Source organism: Andrena cerasifolii, chromosome 9, assembly GCF_050908995.1.
Source record: "Andrena cerasifolii isolate SP2316 chromosome 9, iyAndCera1_principal, whole genome shotgun sequence".
Classification (NCBI taxonomy): Eukaryota; Metazoa; Arthropoda; class Insecta; order Hymenoptera; family Andrenidae; genus Andrena; species Andrena cerasifolii.
Window position 1 is genome coordinate 6,358,113 of NC_135126.1, and position 18,679 is coordinate 6,376,791.

General features: G+C 42.6%; 3 protein-coding genes across 5 annotated transcripts; all 3 read left to right on the forward strand.

Annotated features, from left to right (window-relative positions):
* Positions 1-1,641: 1,641 nt before the first annotated feature.
* Positions 1,642-4,298, forward strand: LOC143373154 (lysosome-associated membrane glycoprotein 1-like). The gene is made up of 8 exons (XM_076820100.1): positions 1,642-1,645; positions 1,687-1,889; positions 2,794-3,019; positions 3,102-3,275; positions 3,347-3,516; positions 3,607-3,832; positions 3,919-4,092; positions 4,167-4,298. Exons 1-8 carry the CDS (start codon positions 1,642-1,644, stop codon positions 4,283-4,285), a joined length of 1,296 nt encoding a protein of 431 aa, XP_076676215.1. The 3' UTR covers positions 4,286-4,298.
* A 2,352-nt stretch (positions 4,299-6,650) lies between these two features.
* LOC143373155 (lysosome-associated membrane glycoprotein 1-like) lies at positions 6,651-8,007 on the forward strand. Its single transcript, XM_076820101.1, has 6 exons — positions 6,651-6,750; positions 6,833-7,006; positions 7,078-7,247; positions 7,338-7,563; positions 7,650-7,823; positions 7,904-8,007. The coding sequence occupies exons 1-6, from the start codon at positions 6,651-6,653 to the stop codon at positions 8,005-8,007; spliced, it is 948 nt and encodes a 315-aa protein (XP_076676216.1).
* A 1,091-nt stretch (positions 8,008-9,098) lies between these two features.
* LOC143373007 (uncharacterized) lies at positions 9,099-11,715 on the forward strand. 3 transcript variants are annotated; one of them, XM_076819758.1, is made up of 6 exons: positions 9,099-9,240; positions 10,040-10,272; positions 10,341-10,566; positions 10,649-10,792; positions 10,868-10,954; positions 11,402-11,715. In XM_076819758.1, the coding sequence occupies exons 1-6, from the start codon at positions 9,189-9,191 to the stop codon at positions 11,413-11,415; spliced, it is 756 nt and encodes a 251-aa protein (XP_076675873.1). In that variant the 5' UTR covers positions 9,099-9,188; the 3' UTR covers positions 11,416-11,715. The 3 variants fall into 3 exon arrangements, with proteins under 3 accessions (XP_076675873.1, XP_076675872.1, XP_076675874.1); XM_076819757.1 differs by having other exon boundaries at positions 10,868-11,715; XM_076819759.1 differs by having other exon boundaries at positions 9,100-9,240; positions 10,070-10,272; positions 10,868-11,715.
* The last annotated feature ends 6,964 nt before the right edge of the window (positions 11,716-18,679 follow it).

Below are 18,679 nucleotides of genomic sequence, written 5' to 3' on the forward strand. Positions count from 1 at the left end.
TATCAGCAGGTAGCAACGCTTGACCTTCATTCTCAGATTGCAAGTAGGGTAAAGTAGCCGAATGTGAGACCCATTTCTTAAAAACATCATAACTCTTGACTGAGAACACTTTGATTAAAATTCGATACACGTTTGAAAAGTAGAATATGTATTCTTTAGCAACCTACTGGAAAGTACTGTAACAAAAATTCGGTTTCTTCATAATAAATTAAAAACGAAAGTCATTCAAATACGCAGATAAAAAAAAATGGGTTTCTAATATGAGACCCAGCTTGTTTTTCCTGAAACTTATTTTTCCTTTCTTTTTTTATAAAGTCTGTATGTGAAATCTATGTCTTCACTACCACAGTCTTCGCGGGCCCACCATCGAAGTCTTCGTGGACCCACCACGCCCATCGTAACACTTTATACGTACACTTAACCCATTGTTCACCTAGCACATCTGAAGAATAAAGACCTGTGCAAAACAAGCGTTCTGTATCATAATTTTCTTAAGTCTTTGACATGTTATACAACTAGTAAGCCTTCAACTCGTATTCCGTGAAAAACTGTTTATCTCGCTTTATCTACAAACAGGGGATGATGCGATACCATGTCCGGGAGTAGGTGTATGTAATCGTTTCCCTTTATATTGAGGCTTCAGACAAGCCGTGAACCCATTCTTCGAATTCATACGTTGTTGTCAGGTGCTAGTACATATCTGGTCGAACAGGAGGATACAGTTCTGAAGAGGATATGGGCCGAAATCGTGTGCAGTTGCTGGTCTTATTGACTTTCATGGTTGCAGGTAAATTAATGTTATATGTGTAGATTTAATCTTGTGGGGAGCCGAGTTGAACGGTTAAAAATATTTGTAATGCAAATTCAATAAAATTCAATAGGTGATTATAAAAATTTATTTAAAGCTCTTGAATTACTTCAGTCACGGGTACATTAATCTCCATTTTCCTCTCCGTTTTCTTTGGGGGTGCCAGGGCTCCTATAAGGTTTATACAAAAACCGACTTTTGAAAAAACCGGTTTTCGAATAAAATTGCAGTATCCCCCCCAAAACCGGTTACACCAGTCTTCGAATTATTACCAGAAAAAAACAATTAAAACAATAAAGAATATTTATACTTATTTTAAAAATATTTTAGGTTATTTAATATTTATGGAATTACAGTATAAAAATGTAACCTATCTATACAAAACCAAATAAATAAAAAAATTAGGTCAACTAAAATTCGTACAATTCTTCGGATCATTTAATATTTACGAAACTACAAAAATGTAACAGAACAAAATATACTCCATACAAAAGCAAATAAAAAAAGAACTAAAATAACTAAAGTCCGTACAAAATATAAATCTTTTTTTTCATTTAGCATTTTTCTTCAGCAAATATAAACTTATAAAGATTAGTTTTACAGTTAGCGTTTTTAATTAAATAATTAATCAATTTTTACGTATTAATTCTAGTACCTATCTACAACCGTTTTTTTCTTTAAATTTAAAAACCGGTTTTGCAAAAAATTAAAAACTAGTTTTCGAATTTTACACATTTCTATGAAAAACCCGGTTTTTAAAAACCGACAAACCCTAGCTCCTTGGCCCCCCTCTGGGTGCGCCACTGTCTGACAATGGCAGATATGCAATCACGATGAGTTATTTACTTATACAAAATTGTGTGATCTCGATTTTACAGCAACCAATTGTGTTGACTCAACCACCACAGATACAAGTACAACTGCAAATACAATTTCAAGCGATCTTGTCACGTTAGCCCCACCTGATCCTTCTGTCACTGAGTTCAATTACTATGTGAGGGATCCAGAAACAGGCGTGGCATGTATTTTGGCAAATATGTCGATTTCCATAAAAGCAAATTATACATCAACGGATTATAATGTAACTACTCGATGATCTTGATCCGATATACATATATTACACTATTCGTTACAGTGCGCACGAATCATCTCATCCCATTTCATGCTTTAGATCAAGGAAGCATTATTGAAGATTCCATCCACAGCCAAAGTAAGCGGCACATGCAGTAGCGCCGTACCTACAATGGAGTTGACTTGGACGGTAGATCCAACATTAAATGGGACGCAGAACATAATTATGTTTAGGTTCGGCAGCACGGGTAACATATCTTTCCTCCAAGACATAGCTTACGATCTATACTTGGACAATAAAACCTTCCCTGACGCGAGGCTCGAGGGTTCGTATTGCAATCATAAATGAGCCTTGTGGCGTTACGATAATGAACAGTGCGGAACCTGTATGCACAATTTTGAATGCAGGGTCGAGATACGAAAACACTCTGAAGAGCGTTAATATATTCGCTGCTTCCAAAAATCATGGGCTCTACAAATGCGCGCTGGAAACTACGGTGCGTAATATAAACGTTGCTATAACCATTACCGACGTTGCTTTAATCGCGTTCAACACCGAGCAGAGTGTGGCCACGAAAACAGGTAAAACGGAGCATAAGCTTATGAAACATACGTTCCGTCTTCAACATTCAACAAATTGCGGAATCTTTCAGAGGAAAACTGCGTCCCTGCAACCGATCCTGCAACTACCCCGTTACCCCCACCTGATCCATCTGTCACTGAGTTCAATTACTACGTGAGGGATGCAAAAACAGGGGTGGCTTGTATTTTGGCAAACATGTCGATTTCCATAGAAGCAAAATATATTTCAACGGGTTATAATGTAAGTACTCGAGGAACTTGATCCGATATAGAATATATTACACTCTTCATTACCGTGCGCACGAATCCTCTCATCCCTTTTCATGCTTTAGTTAAAGACAGCAACGTTGAAGATTCCACCCACAGCCGAAGTAAGGGGTACATGCAGGAACACCACCCCTACAATGGAGTTGATTTGGGCGGAAGACCCAACATTAATTGGGACGCAGAATGGAATTGCGTTTATATTCGGCAGCACGGGTAACATATCTTTCCTCCAAGACATAGTTTTCGAACTATACATGGACAATAAAACCTTCCCGGACGCGAGCATCGAGGGTTCGTATTGCAATCATAAATCAGCCTTATGGCGTTACGATAATGAACAGTGCGGAACCTGTATGCACAATTTCGAATGCAGGCGGGAGATACGGACACACTCTGAAGAGCGTGAATATATTCGCTGCTTCCAAAAATCATGGGCTCCACAAATGCGCGCTCGAAACTACGGTGGGTAGTATAACAGTTGCTATAACCATTACCAACGTTGCTTTAATCGCGTTCAACACCGAGCAGAGTGTTGCCACGAAAACAGGTAAAACGGAGCATAAGCTTATGAAACATACGTTCCGTCTTCAACATTCAACAAATTGCGGAATCTTTCAGAGGAAAACTGCGTCCCTGCAACCGATCCTGCAACTACCCCATTACCCCCACCTGATCCATCTGTCAGTAAGTTCAATTACTACGTGAGGGATCCAGAAACAGGGGTGGCATGTATTTTGGCAAACATGTCGATTTCCATAGAAGCAAATTATATATCAGCGGGTTATAATGTAAGTACTCGAGGAACTTGATCCGATATACATGTATTTCACTATTCGTTACCGCGCGCACAAATCGTGTCTCCACTTTTCATGCTTTAGACGAAGACAGCAACTTTGAAGATTCCACCCACAGCCGAAGTTAGGGGAACATGCAGGGGCGCCGTCCCTACAATGGAGTTGATTTGGGCGGAAGACCCAATATTAGAAGGAGCGCTGAACGGAATGGCGCTTATGTTCGGCAGCACGGATAACACATTTTTCCTCCAAGACATAATTTTAGAATTATACATTGACAATAAAACCTTCCCTGACGCGATGCAAGAGGGTTCGTATTGTAATAGTAATTGAGCCTGCTGGCGTTAGGTACGGTAACGAGCAGTGCTAAAACTGTATGCACAATTTTGAATGTAGGGAAGAGATTCGGAACCAAACTCGAAAGAATTAATAAATTCTCTGCTTCCAAGAGTGGTGGACTCTACAGATGCGAGCTCGAAACTAGGGTGGGTACTGAGGACTTTAAAATAACCATTACCGACGTTACTTTAATCGCGTTCAACACAGAGGAGAGTATCGCCACGAGAACAGGTAAGTACAATTAAGCATAAGCTTACGAGACTTACGTTCTGCGTTCAACATTCAACAAATTGGGTATTTTTCAGAGGAAAAGTGCGATGCTGGAACAGCCACGGGGGCGATCGTGGGAGGCGTTATCGGAGGTGTTGCTCTGATCGCTATAATCATAATCGTGATCGTGGTATGGAGAAAGAAATGTAGATAGTAAATAGGCAAAACTGAATTTGTAAATAGTACTGTATAATAAAATGATAAATACGTTTAATATGCAATGGGTCCTAATCGAAGCCCCCTCCCTCGTTGCCAGAAATGGGCATGATCTTGGCGGAATCAACTTTGGATGAATTTTAGCAAAGTCTTGGGAGTTAGAATATTTTACAGTAGACATGTCCGTGTTTCCGGACAAATACCCCACTGTGCACTGGGCGCACGATTCGGTAATCAAAGCCGTGACGTGATAGAGGAGAACAATTGCGACCAAAAGGGGCGACGCTGATGATCGGGATCGATAGGCCCGGAAACGATGCTCGATCGCCAGACCGTTATCTTAATACGCAAATCGGACATTGATCAGCTATTAACAAATAGAAACGCTGGATCTTCATTTTCAGTGCCAAAACAAATTGCTTCTTTTCGATCTAGGTCAAGATGGCCAATCTTTAGTCTCACTGATTTCGGCGTATCGCACCACGTGGTACGGAACGAGACCATTTTTGCCACAGTATCGATCAGTTGGTGTCCAGGAACACTGAACGTAAGTTTAGCCTTGTGTGATTGATTAAATATGACGCTTGGGTCGCCTGAGACCCAAAGGAGAACGTTCAATTTCCGATAATCACTTCGGTCGCGGGACTCTTCAACGTGATTTAATCTTTTTCGGTTAATTGGTAATGCAAAATTTGATTGTGTTCTGCATATTATTCCTTAATAAGGCTGAATTTTTAGAATACACCGCACTCGTATTCCGCGAAAAATTCTTTATCTCGCTTTGTCCAAAAAGAGGGGATGATGCGATACCATTTCTGGGAGTAGGGCTATGTAATCATTTCCCTTTCTATTCAGGCTTTAGACAAGCAGTGAATCTATTCTTCGAATTCATTTGTTGTCGTCAAGTGGTAGTACATATCTGGTTGAACAGGAGGATACAGTTCTGAAGAGGATATGGGCCGAAATCGTGTGCAGATGCTGGTCTTATTGACTTTCATGGTTGCAGGTAAATTAATGTTACATGTGTAGATTTAATCTTGTGGGGAGCCGAGTTGAACGGTTAAAAATATTTGTAATGCAAATTCAATAAAATTCAATAGGTGACTATAAAAATTTATTTAAAGAATAAAAACCAATTTTCTTTTCTGTTTACAAAGCTCTTGAATTACTTCAGTCGCGGGTACATTAATCTCCATTTTTCTCTCCGCTTTCTTTGGGGGTGCCAGAGCTCCTATAAGCTCCTATAAGGCTTATACAAAAACCGACTTCTGAAAAAACCGGCTTTCCAATAAAATTGCAGTATCCCCCCAAAAACCGGTTACACCAGTCTTCGAATTATTACCAGAAAAAAACAATTAAAACAATAAAGAATATTTATACTTATTTTAAAATATTTTGGGTAATTTAATATTTATGGAATTACAGTATAAAAATGTAATCTATCTATACAAAACCAAATAAATAAAAAAATTAGGTCAACTAAAATTCGTACAATTCTTCGGATCTTTTAATATTTATGAAACTACAAAAATATAACAGAATAAAATATACTCCATACAAAAGCAAATAAAAAAAGAACTAAAATAACTAAAGTCCGTACAAAATATAAATCTTTATTTCATTTAGCATTTTTCTTCAGCAAATATAAACTTATAAAGATTAGTTTTACAGTTAGCGTTTTTAATTAAATAATTAATCTATTTTTACGTATTAATTCTAGTACCTATCTACAACCGTTTTTTTTTAAATTTAAAAACCGGTTTTGCAAAAAATTAAAAACTAGTTTTCGACTTTTACATATTTCTATGAAAAACCCGGTTTTTAAAAACCGACAAACCCTAGCTCCTTGGCCCCCCTCTGGGTGCGCCACTGTCTGACAATGGCAGATATGCAATCACGATGAGTTATTTACTTATACAAAATTGTGTGATCTCGATTTTACAGCAACCAATTGTGTTGACTCAACCACCACAGATACAAGTACAACTGCAAATACAATTTCAAGCGATCTTGTCACGTTAGCCCCACCTGATCCTTCTGTCACTGAGTTCAATTACTATGTGAGGGATCCAGAAACAGGCGTGGCATGTATTTTGGCAAATATGTCGATTTCCATAAAAGCAAATTATACATCAACGGATTATAATGTAACTACTCGATGATCTTGATCCGATATACATATATTACACTATTCGTTACAGTGCGCACGAATCATCTCATCCCATTTCATGCTTTAGATCAAGGAAGCATTATTGAAGATTCCATCCACAGCCAAAGTAAGCGGCACATGCAGTAGCGCCGTACCTACAATGGAGTTGACTTGGACGGTAGATCCAACATTAAATGGGACGCAGAACATAATTATGTTTAGGTTCGGCAGCACGGGTAACATATCTTTCCTCCAAGACATAGCTTACGATCTATACTTGGACAATAAAACCTTCCCTGACGCGAGGTTCGAGGGTTCGTATTGCAATCATAAATGAGCCTTGTGGCGTTACGATAATGAACAGTGTGGAACCTGTATGCACAATTTTGAATGCAGGGTCGAGATACGAAAACACTCTGAAGAGCGTTAATATATTCGCTGCTTCCAAAAATCATGAGATATACAAATGCGCGCTGGAAACTACGGTGCGTAATATAAACGTTGCTATAACCATTACCGACGTTGCTTTAATCGCGTTCAACACCGAGCAGAGTGTGGCCACGAAAACAGGTAAAACGGAGCATAAGCTTATGAAACATACGTTCCGTCTTCAACATTCAACAAATTGCGGAATCTTTCAGAGGAAAACTGCGTCCCTGCAACCGATCCTGCAACTACCCCGTTACCCCCACCTGATCCATCTGTCACTGAGTTCAATTACTACGTGAGGGATCCAGAAACAGGGGTGGCATGTATTTTGGCAAACATGTCGATTTCCATAGAAGCAAATTATATATCAATGGATTATAATGTAAGTACTCGAGGAACTTGATCCGATATAGAATATATTACACTCTTCATTACCGTGCGCACGAATCCTCTCATTCCTTTCATGCTTTAGTTAAAGACAGCAACGTTGAAGATTCCACCCACAGCCGAAGTAAGGGGTACATGCAGGAACACCACCCCTACAATGGAGTTGATTTGGGCGGAAGACCCAATATTAGAAGGAGCGCTGAACGGAATTGCGCTTATGTTCGGCAGCACGGATAACACATTTTTCCTCCAAGACATAATTTTAGAATTATACATTGACAATAAAACCTTCCCTGACGCGTTGCAAGAGGGTTCGTATTGTAATAATAATTGAGCCTTCTGGCGTTAGGTACGGTAATGAGCAGTGCTAAAACTCTATGCACAATTTTGAATGTAGGGAAGAGATTCGGAACCAAACTGCAACAAATTAATAAATTCTCTGCTTCCAAGAGTGGTGGGCTCTACAGATGCGAGCCCGAAACTAGGGTGGGTACTGGGGACTTTAAAATAACCATTACCGACGTTACTTTAATCGCGTTCAACACCGAGGAGAGTGTCGCCACGAGAACAGGTAAGTACAATTTTATTGAGCATAAGCTTACGAAACTTTCGTTCTGCGTTCAACATTCAAGAAATTCCGCAATTTTTCAGAGGAAAACTGCAACTCTGGAGCGGAGGTGGCACAGTGGTCTGGATATCTACTTCTAGCGGCCAACATTTTGATCTTTTTGAAACTTAGTAATCAAGGAATCTAACACCAAAAATTCAACATTCAAGATGGTGCATTCATATTTATAGTCAAAATTAAAAACATCTTTATATCGATTTTTTTCAAGCAAATTCATTTTCTATTATATAATTCGACTATTTGCACTATTGACACTATTATTATTAACAAAAAAAAAATTCCTGGCTATAATTTAAAAGTTTAAATTGGTGTAAACATTGCACTCTTTATACGTGGACTAAAAAATATTTATCACACATGTGAATAACTGAAACACGTTTTTTGATGTTCTATAATGAGTAATTAAAACAATTAGAATCGCATAAAATTTCATGATTTTGTCTTCGGAATATTCATCTGAAAAAAAGGAAAGATATGCGGATTTAGAGGCTCTGGAGGGTTGTCAATCCATACAAAAAAAAATTACATTGTGAAGTTGTAGTTGAGAAATTGAATTTTGGTCACTCTCCAGACCACTGTGCCTGGGGGCGATCGTGTTAGGCGTTATCGGAGGTGTTGATATGATCGCAATAATCATAATAGTGATCTCGGTATGGAGAAAGAAACGTAGGTAGTAAAAAGGCGAAACTGAATTTGTATAATAGAATAATAAATTTGTTTAACGGAATGTATTTACGGAAAAATAATTTATCCTGCGTGTAAAGAAGAATACACTGATCCTACGAAGATGGGGGTAATGTTATGTGTGATTACTGTTACCTTCATTAAAAAAAAGTTAATTGTAAACTAGAGGTTTTGCTATGTTACCACAATTATTCTATGTAGGAAAATAAAACCCTTTAGTGGAAATTTCTCGTTTCGTTCTTTTACCCCATAACATGTGAACTTTTGCCCCACATATCGGGTAGAAGTTCGCATTTGATACTTCTTGGCAATATTTATTTTATAAGTATATGTTGCGATAGGTAAATTTACTTGAAGTCACTGGCAATGACTCACTGCCTACCTACCGAATAATAAGCCATAGTAGTTGTTTTTTTACACAATGATATGTACTATCAGTGTAATACCAAGGATTTCAGGGAAGTCTAAACTTTAAGTGCGCACTCTCGCCCCACTCTACTCTAATCCCTTCCATTTATACTGACACTTCAGACAAGCAGTGAAACCCATTTTTCGAATTCATTTGTTGTCGTCAAGTGGTAGCACATATCTGGTCGAACAGGAGGATACAGTGCTGAAGAGGATATGGGCCGGAAATGTGTGCAGTTGCTGGTCTTATTGACTTTCATGGTAGCAGGTAAATTAATGTTATATGTGTAGATTTAATCTTGTGGGGAGCCGAGTTGAACGGTTAAAAATATTCGTAATGCAAATTCAATAAAGTTCAATAGATGATTATAAAAATTTATTTAAAGAATAAAAACCAATTTTCTTTTCTGTTTACAAAGCTCTTGAATTACTTCAGTCACGGGGGCATTAATCTCCATTTTCCACTCTTTTTTCTTTGGGAGTGCCAGGGTTCCTATAAGGTTTATACAAAAACCGACTTTTGAAAAAACCGGTTTTCGAATAAAATTGCAGTATCCCCCCCAAAACCGATTACACCAGTCTTCGAATTATTACAACAAAAAAATAATTAAAACAATAAAGAATATTTATACTTATTTTAAAATATTTTCGGTTATTTAATATTTATGGAATTACTGTATAAAAATATTCTCTATCTATACAAAACCAAATAAATAAATGAAACCACTCAGATTACTAAAATCCGTACAATTCTTCAGATCATTTAATATTTATGAAACTACAAAAATATAACAGAATAAAACATACTCCATACAAAACCAAATAAAAAAAAAATACTAAAATAAAAAAAGTCCGTACAAAATATAAATTGTAAATCTTTATTTCATTTAATATTTTTCTTCAGCAAATATGAACTTATTAAGATTAGTTTTGCAGTAAAATTTGACTGCAATATGCTTGTGCTCGGGGCGATTTCAAGTCAAAATGTTAATGTTCTTAATTAAATAATTGATCAATTTTTACATATTCATTCTAGTAGGTACCTATCTGAGATCTCGATTTTACAGTAACCAAATGTGCTGTCCCAAACACCACAGTTACCAGTGCCACTGCAACTACAACTACAAGCAGAAATACAACCGACTCTGCGATCTCTGTCAATCCTACCACGTTACCTTCACCTGATCATTTTGCCACCGGGTTCAATTACGATGTGAGGGATCCAGAAACTGGGGTGGCTTGTGTTAGGGTAGCTATGGCGATGTCCATAAAAGCAAATTATATATCAACGGGTTATGATGTAAGTACGCGAGGAGCTTGAACTGATATAGATATATTACACTCTTCGTTACCGTGCACACGCTTTAGATCAAGGAAGCATTTTTGAATATTCCACGCACAGCCAAAGTAAGGGGCACATGCAGGGGCGTCGCCCCTACAATGGAGTTGATTTGGGCGGAAGACCCAACATTAGAAGGGACGCTGAACCGAATTACGCTTATGATCAGCAGGAGGCATATCACATTGTCCCTGCATGTCATAGCTTACGAATTATACATTGACAATAAAACCTTCCCTGACGCGCTACAAGAGGGTTCGTATTGCAATAATAAATGAGGCTTCTGGCGTTACGATAATGAACTGTGCGAAAACTTTATGCACAATTTTGAATGCAGGGAAGAGATTTAGATGCGAGCTGCGCGGAGATGAACACAGATGCGAGCCCGAAACTACAGCGGGTACTGTGGACGTTCATATAACCTTTCCCGGTTTTGTTTTAGTCGCTTTCAACAGCGAGGAGAGTGTTGCCACGAGAACAGGTAAGTACAATTAAGCATAAGCTTACGGAACTTACGTTCCGCGTTCAACATTCAACAAACTACGCAATCTTTCAGAGGTCAACGGCGTCTCTGGAGCAGACGTGGCACAGTGGTCTGGGTACCTACTTCTAGCGGCCAAAATTTTTATCTTTCGGAAACTTGGTGATCGAGGAATCTGACACCAAAAATTCAAAATTCAAGATGGCGCATTCAAATTTATAGCCAAAATCAAAAACATCTATCTCGATTTATTCCAATGCAAATTCATTTTCTATTATATAATTCGACTATTTAGCGTAAATTATTGAAAAAGAAACACTATTAACTACTACTAAGAAAAAAATTATCGTGACTAAAATTGAATATCAATTTTTCCGCACAAATTATTGTTCTATCACAGAATTCAATATTTATAGGTATTTTCTGTTATATTTTTGTAACAAGCACACCCGTACTAGAGAGGAAAAGAGGAAAAAGAATCAGTTCATATCTCAAATATACTTGCTTACCTATATAACTGTACTTATAATACAAACACGTATTTTGATGTTCTATAATGAGTAATTAAAATAATTACAATCACATCAAATTTCATGATTTTGTCCCCAGGATATTATGTCTAATCAACGAATCGTCTGGAAAAGCAAAGGTATGCGGGTTTAGAAGCTCCGGAGGGTTGTCAATTCATACAAAAAAAATGACATTGTAAAATTGAAGTTGAGAAATTGAATTTTGACCACTCTCCAAACCAATGTGCCTGGGGGCAATCGTGGGTGGCGTTGTCGAAAGTGTTGTTCTGAACGCTATAATCACAATCGTGATTGTGGTATGGAGGAAGAAATGTAGGTAGTATATAGACGAAGCTAAATTTGTACATAGTCAGTACACTGTATAATAGAATAATAAATTCGTTTAATACGCAATGGGTCGTAATCGAAGCACCCCTCGTTGCCAGAAATGGGCGCGTGATCTCGCTCGATACGTACCAACAGAGTTGCACATGGCGCTGGGAAACTACATTTTGTTAATGATCCCGCTTTAGGAAACAATTCGATGCATCGGCCACCCTTCCACGTTCCGTCACGGTTACGCCCACCCCAATTATCTTGTTACTTGCCGGGCACCGATACCTATTGCTTTATGCACGCGACCGTGCGAACGGAAATCGATCTGAATGCGAAATCGTGAAACCGAGCGACAGGCTTGCACGCTCGTGATCGAGCAACGATCCAATTAGAAGCACACTGTGCATCACTTGAAAGTGAGTGTAAAGTAAAACGCAGCGGACCATTCTCTGTGAAAGTACGCTCCCCGATATTCCACAGCACGTAGACTGTAGATATTTATCTAGGGATAGGCGGCGGCAAATTTCCCTGGACGCGAATCCGTTTCCTAGTTCGCTCGCCACCGGAAAACGATCGTATTTCATAGCGATTCCGAGTGAAATAGTATCAAACGCTGGACACACCCCCCATTTAGCACCTGGATATCGTATCATGGATGGCAGATGCCGCGGCGAAATCCACGATTATCAGCCTGTTAATTACCGCGGAAGAATGTTTACGATCGTCGGGCGAAGCTGCTCGTCGGACGTAATTCCCGTTCCCCGTGGGAACTGGAATTAGAAAGAATCTATCGCACCGTTCGAGCTGCCCACCCTCGCAGAAATATCGACAGCGATTTCCGCTTTCCCACGTCTGGCAATTAGCTCTGGATCATCGATCCCCCGTGGTCCCGCAGATATCTCGTATTCCGCCGTTTTTATAACGGGTACTCCACTTTCCGTTCTGCATGAGTCAGCGGAGTGTGCTGGTTAAAAGGAATTTAAATGCCCCGTAGTTGCTGGCGAGCGAGGAGATACGAAGGGTGGCCGTTATCCGTGCAATAAAATTTAAATACCCCAGAGTCGCGACTACCTGGGACTCTCAGATCCTTGGAAACTAAATAAGCTAAGCTCAGCCGGCCCGACAATGGAGAGATTTACGAGGCCCAAGGATTCAAGTGGAAGAATCGTAGGTAGAGATGTTTGAATTTAATGGCAGACGCTTCAAGTACTCCCCCGATTTTTGGCAATAGTACCTACCCATTTGGGCTTCGAGAATCGGCAACGGTCGGAGCGTAGCGGGAACGCGTTTTCCCGCCTTTTCCAGCCATTTCCCGCGGGGGCCATTTCTCACTGCCTGCGTTTCAAATCTTTTGAATGTGTCCAGAATTTATCAGAGAGAGTACCTGGCCACCTCAGGACGCGTCAGCTGTTCGAGGGTCGTCTCTTTAAAGTTTAAAGGTCCTGGAAACCCTATTATGCACCTCGTTCCTCGAGCAGGGTTCCCTTTTACGATGTCCTGCGGATCGTAAGCTGCGGAAAATACCCAGGCACCACCTTTTTTCTTAGACGGCAAGTTCATGGGAAAACGGGGAGGGACGATTTTACCGAGGCCCTTCGTGGCCCCGGCAAGTGTTCCTTTCATTGCATTGTGCCCTGCGTATGGTGCACAGGGCGCGCGGGGCGTATGGTGCACGCTTCGGTTATTATCGCCGAATCTGTCTAGAACTCTATGCAAATATTCCGCTGGCCTCACCGTGAGAAAGACCAATAACTGTCGGTTTTTACATAAACGAATCATTTAATAAGTAATTAAGAATCACGAGGAATCTACTTGTCTCGCTAATTGTACGTAGATTCATTGAAACACCGAAGGTACAAATGCATTCGAAAAGTTCTGTTGTCCACGTCGGATAGTTACCAGAAAAAGGTCTGGAAACCGGTGTTGATAATGGTCTAATTTGGATTCGTATCCTGTTTCGTTGCTGGTCGGTAGACAGCCTCCCAATATCAATAAATCTTGGAGGGTCGAAGGACCGGGCACGCGTGCCACAAGGATCAGCCACGTGGCTGCGTCTTCCTTCCAAGAAACGATTTGTGTTTTAACCGAGGCTGCTTCGAGGCTACGGTTTCCTTTGGCGTTGAAACAGCTCCGCAGAGTTTCGAGTTAGAGCGTCTAACTTTTCTAGAGCTTTCGAAGTCTGCTGCGTCTATGAAAAATTTTCGTGATGCGATGAGGTTTTGGAATAGCTTGTGGATCGTAAAGTGTTGGCTCATTTTCGGTACTTCCCCCTTGAAATTACGACGAGTACATAAAAATTGTTCGGGACACGAGCGACGCCCGCTTCCGTAAAAAGAAAAAAGCTGGAGCACGTTAACCGTCAGTTTTGGAGCTTCCAGGCTTCCTGTTCCTCCTCTCCTTTCTTCGTCCCGAGGAGCAGCGTCGGCCACAAGACGTTTTGGAAGTATGAGGGCGCAGATGGGATTGTGTTTAATGAAGTTTGGCCCGAGTTGCACCTGCCACTTTCGAGGCATCTCGGACCAACGGCCGTTACACTGCCTCGAGCAGACTTTAAGAAATTGGCGGGAACCTTGTTCCCAAGCCTCTCCCAGATTCGACCAGGCCTTCTGTTTCCAATTACGTTTCCTCCAAACGCCAAGTATCCGCGAATTCTTTCGTTACCGATGACTTTCAACAACATTCAAAGTATGCTATCATTAAAATCGAGCGCCTAATTCTACTATTTCCTTGAAAAAAAAGAGCCAATCCGACGTTTGAAAGATCAAATTTCCTCATATCCACGAGTGCCCTTCGACGTGTAGCTTTTCCTTCCGCCTAACGGATGTGTCCTTCCTGCTCCTCGTTGGCCCAAAGAAATACGAGAGGCCGCCTGATAGCGGAACGAAAGTTCAGCCAGCGATTTAATTGCCATCGACATCTGGCTCTGACACAATATTTAACAGTCATCATCCACGCTATATATCATAGCGAAAGTGTAAAAAACGGGGCTGGGAATGCTCGCCGCTGTAGTCGAGCCGAAAACGTGCACTGGTGGCGAAGGCTTAAAAGCCAAGCGATCCCCGTTTCCATTGAGCTGAGAACGGATTCAATCTACAAGCTAACGGCCACGAATTTCCGTTCTCCTCTGGTTCGCGTGCTGTAGGACGCGCAGGATCTGGTTTTCGATGATGGCAGCAGCCTCGAGGGCTGCCATCCGTCAAGCAACGTGAAAGGTCCTGCTCCTGTTTGCGGCGATTTAATTACCCTCGGCATCTGGCGATCCTGCGTTTCCAGAGCCAGCTTTTTCTCCCCTCGCATCCACCCACAGCCACCAACGCGACCGCAGCTTCGGGACTAGACTGACAGATTTCCCCGGGCATTTACGACAGTGTCCTAATAAATGGCAACTCACGTGCTGCCCGAAATCCGCGCGTTTTTAAATCCTCACGAACCGTCGAGACAGCTGCGTCGGAGAGTATTATATTAAGGGGGCCCTTAAAACGCGCGGGGAGCGTAAAAGTTGGGCGATCTTTAAATTTTAATGTCGATGCCGTTACGAGGCAGGCGAGGAATCGCGAAAGTATCACGGGTCGTTACACGCGAAGGCTCTGTTTCTAACCGGGGAACAGCTGTTCCACCCCCTCCGGGGCGTCTCTTCGGGAGATCTGCTGGTATTCGGTCTATCTGAAGAAACTATCGTGCGGAGGAGGTTTCAAGAGGGCAACGGCGAAGGTAGGTACCTACGGGCAGCTGGATCTGGCGAAGCCTCGAAAAACACTCCGTCACGCCTTGCCCCCGCATTGTTCGTATCTAACGCTCTTCCCTTTCGCCTCTAAAAAAGATTTCTCCGCGATCGAGCGTCCCATTTCGCCCCAAAAACTTGCTATCTTTCGAAGCTTAATTATCAGAGATCCCTATATATACGTTCTTTACGGCAAGTCCACACGGGGCTCCCCTTTACCTCGAACACCAAGCCGAAAGGGATACCCACAGTTGTAGCTTTGGTGTGACGCATCTCGATCAGAACGGACCTTTATATCGCGTGGATTCGATAGAGGATGGTGGGATACGTGTCCAAGTAAGAGGTCACGAAATCCTTTCATGGAACGGAGACGAACGTCCATCAAGCGTGGCCTTTCTTCCTACCATCCTTTAACTTTATCGCACGGACGGTTGAAGACGGGAAATAAACGGAGCACGGCGTTGCACGCACGGCTACAAAGTGGAGAGGAGCATCCTGTGTTAAACGCCCCCCTCCCCCGTGGTTCGGTTGCACGCACGAATTTTGTGCCGTGGATAAACTAGCTCAATTACTCGCAACAGTTCGTGAATGTGCCTACCTAGACGGCGAACGCGCGGACGTGTAATTGTTCGCAATGAAGGCGTTATTTATATCAAACGTTGGCTGGAAGAATAAGAGTTCTGCCGTTGACAGACTCTGCCCTCCGTACTCGAGCACGAGTCACCAGGATCAGGAGGAAATCTCTGCGGTCCCATACGACGACATTTTCACTCCACAGTTTACTTGATACTTTTTCTCCCCCAGTTGGCGTGTGCCGTTTACGCTGTCCTCGAAATTCCACGGCTCCAAGAGCATCTGCATCCAGAGCAGCTGGCCCACCCCCTTCGTCGCTTATCCTCTGGGACGCGCGCGATACACAAACGAGAAATTTCCATCTGGCGAGGGAAAATGGCCTTTCCTCCGCTTAACGGAACCGTGAGTGGGAGGGGTGCAAGATGAGCGTGTTTCCTGGGTCCAGGTAGTCAAATGAGAAAGGATTGTACCCCGGCGAGCATTAAAATCGGGAAAAATCGCGGTCGTACGCGGCGAGTTTCACTGGGCGGACCAAGGGGACCGAGTGTCTCGTGGCAGGCGGGTGATCAAACGCGTCCGTATGGATCGAGTTTCCCCGGAAAGGTGCCCTTATACACGGGCGAGGATTCTGTTTGTTTTCGGCTTCCTCGTGGCCGGCGTGCACGTGGAAAGCCAGCTTTGTTTTCCTACGCGCGCCCCAGGATACCTGAGCGCACAGGTGATCGCGAACACGTCTTCCTTTGTTCGCTCTCCCTCTATTCCCCTCGTCTGTGTCCTTCTCCCTTCCGAGACCCCAATCCTTCCAATTTGATAAGACCCCAAACAGCTTCCGGGAGATACTCATCTGATAATTAAACGCTCTCTGTCACAACAGAGCGCTGTAGGAATATCGAAACACTTCGATGAGGAATAATCGGTTCGTTATCGTTGGCTGAATATTAGACGACGATGCCAAGCAACGTCTCCCGATCAGAGAGAATTCACCAGAAAAGGAAAGGACAACGCTGGTCAGGCTATTCTCCGCGGCGAACTGCTTCGTTTCTTTCTCCCGTTCGGAGCATATGCTGCCAGCTGCTCGGACCGCTGGCCAAAGGGTTGAGTCTCGAATTTTCAAAGTCCATTCTTCGTCACTTCTCTCTGCGCTGAGTTTCCATGTTCCTCCGGGGTTCATCCGTGTGTGCGTCAGCCGCTGATCGTTTTCCCTCCGAGTCTGTGTATTCAAATCTGCCAGTCGTCGATGCAACGGTCGACATTCGTTCGTTACGGGTGAAAGGCACTTCGCAAGAATTGCCTGTGTTGCCGTTAAACGTTATTATCTATTACGGTGCTCAGGCGCGTGGAAAATGATCGGGCCGGTAATCGTCTTCGGGTCGAGTTAAAGTCGCGGGCATTAACTACATCCTGAGGCAGAACCCCTGCGGATCGGTTTCTCTCTAATTTTCGACGACGCACTGATCGCATTGACGTCACCGCGTTCCCCGTGTGTTCCGGTCTGGGTGCCCGGGACCGGAAGCAACGAGCTCGTTGGGGAGCCTTCGAACTAAAAATCCCCCACGGATATCGATGTTCCCGCGTTTAAACGAGGAACGAGGAGGAAGTCGCCGTTCCCTCGGGGACCCCAACGGCTCGCTCTTGGAAGCGAGGGTGAATCGAAATCAGAAAACCGACCGCCCAATTCGTCGAAGGAGCATATTGAATATTCTTTGTTTAGCGCTCTCCATCTGCGCTGCCATTTCACGCGCTTCTCTTGGAAACATGACAAAAGGGCCCGGCGACGATAGTGCGCGATAGGTGATAGTGGCCGGAGTGCCCAAGCGTCACAAAGAAATCTCCAAAAACAATCACAAACCTCGGTAATAATCGTTACGGCGGCTGACCATCGTGGTCACGATGTTCACCTGTCCATGGTTCGCACACAGTGAAAGCCGCGCTGCACGTACACGGCGCACACCAGCCTGCTTGCCCGCATGATCTACAGTGCACGGTGTTTTTCAGCCCGCTTTCTGTAACGGTCGAATTTACCCCCATCGCTCGAATACCGTGATACACCGAAGCACGAGTCCTTGGGCCGCGATCGATCTACGAAATGGTGTTTCTTTCGTGGCAGCCTGCTCGAAATCGCAACATTGCCCTGCCGTGATTATAGTCACACGCACATGCACCATGCGCCCAAGACGGTTACGAACAATTTCCACCCGTATGCTCGCTACAGCTTGTACTCCGATGCCTTACAAAAGAGGTACGGTGATTTTTAAAATGGATGGTGGAGCGGGGAAGATGATAGCACCCCCCTTGCAATGTAGCACACTACTGATCTTCCACTGCTCGATGAAGTAGCATGGAATTCATGGCGAATTTGAATTAATGATTGGTGGTGGGGGTAACTTGAAAAGTATCGATTTTTCGAGATTTATTCTTACGCAGTTTTATAAATACAAAAGAAAGATGCAATTTTTGTTTAAACTTCCTTTCGATATCTCTCACCGCTCTCGAGATACTCCACGAAAAAGGAAATTCTGCATTTTCTTCCAAGGGGTGATTTCACCCCATAAAACCGCGCTATGGCACCAAACAAAAATTAGGTTTGAACTATCTGCTTGCACACAAAGTTGCATAATTTCCTGATAGTATTTCCCGGTTGCCCACCCTTGTCAATACACATCCATTGCATTTCTATGAAGCGATCGTGGACAGTTGCAGGCATCTCTGGGGCGCAATTGCAACCGTCCACTTTATTGGGGTATCAAG

What these genes read in the sequence shown, in the direction of transcription:
- LOC143373155 (XM_076820101.1), top strand. Translation starts at nt 6,651, where the DNA reads ATGTTTAGGTTCGGCAGCACGGGTAACATATCTTTCCTCCAAGACATA. An exon ending in CCCTGACGCGAGGTTCGAGG is followed by an intron (nt 6,751 to 6,832) that starts GTTCGTATTGCA and finishes TTTTGAATGCAG; the next exon opens with GGTCGAGATACGAAAACACT. An exon ending in ATATATCAATGGATTATAAT is followed by an intron (nt 7,248 to 7,337) that starts GTAAGTACTCGA and finishes TTCATGCTTTAG; the next exon opens with TTAAAGACAGCAACGTTGAA.
- LOC143373007 (XM_076819757.1), top strand. Translation starts at nt 9,189, where the DNA reads ATGGGCCGGAAATGTGTGCAGTTGCTGGTCTTATTGACTTTCATGGTA. An exon ending in ATATATCAACGGGTTATGAT is followed by an intron (nt 10,273 to 10,340) that starts GTAAGTACGCGA and finishes CACACGCTTTAG; the next exon opens with ATCAAGGAAGCATTTTTGAA. An exon ending in CCCTGACGCGCTACAAGAGG is followed by an intron (nt 10,567 to 10,648) that starts GTTCGTATTGCA and finishes TTTTGAATGCAG; the next exon opens with GGAAGAGATTTAGATGCGAG.
- LOC143373154 (XM_076820100.1), top strand. An exon ending in CCCGGACGCGAGCATCGAGG is followed by an intron (nt 3,020 to 3,101) that starts GTTCGTATTGCA and finishes TTTCGAATGCAG; the next exon opens with GCGGGAGATACGGACACACT. An exon ending in CCCTGACGCGATGCAAGAGG is followed by an intron (nt 3,833 to 3,918) that starts GTTCGTATTGTA and finishes TTTTGAATGTAG; the next exon opens with GGAAGAGATTCGGAACCAAA.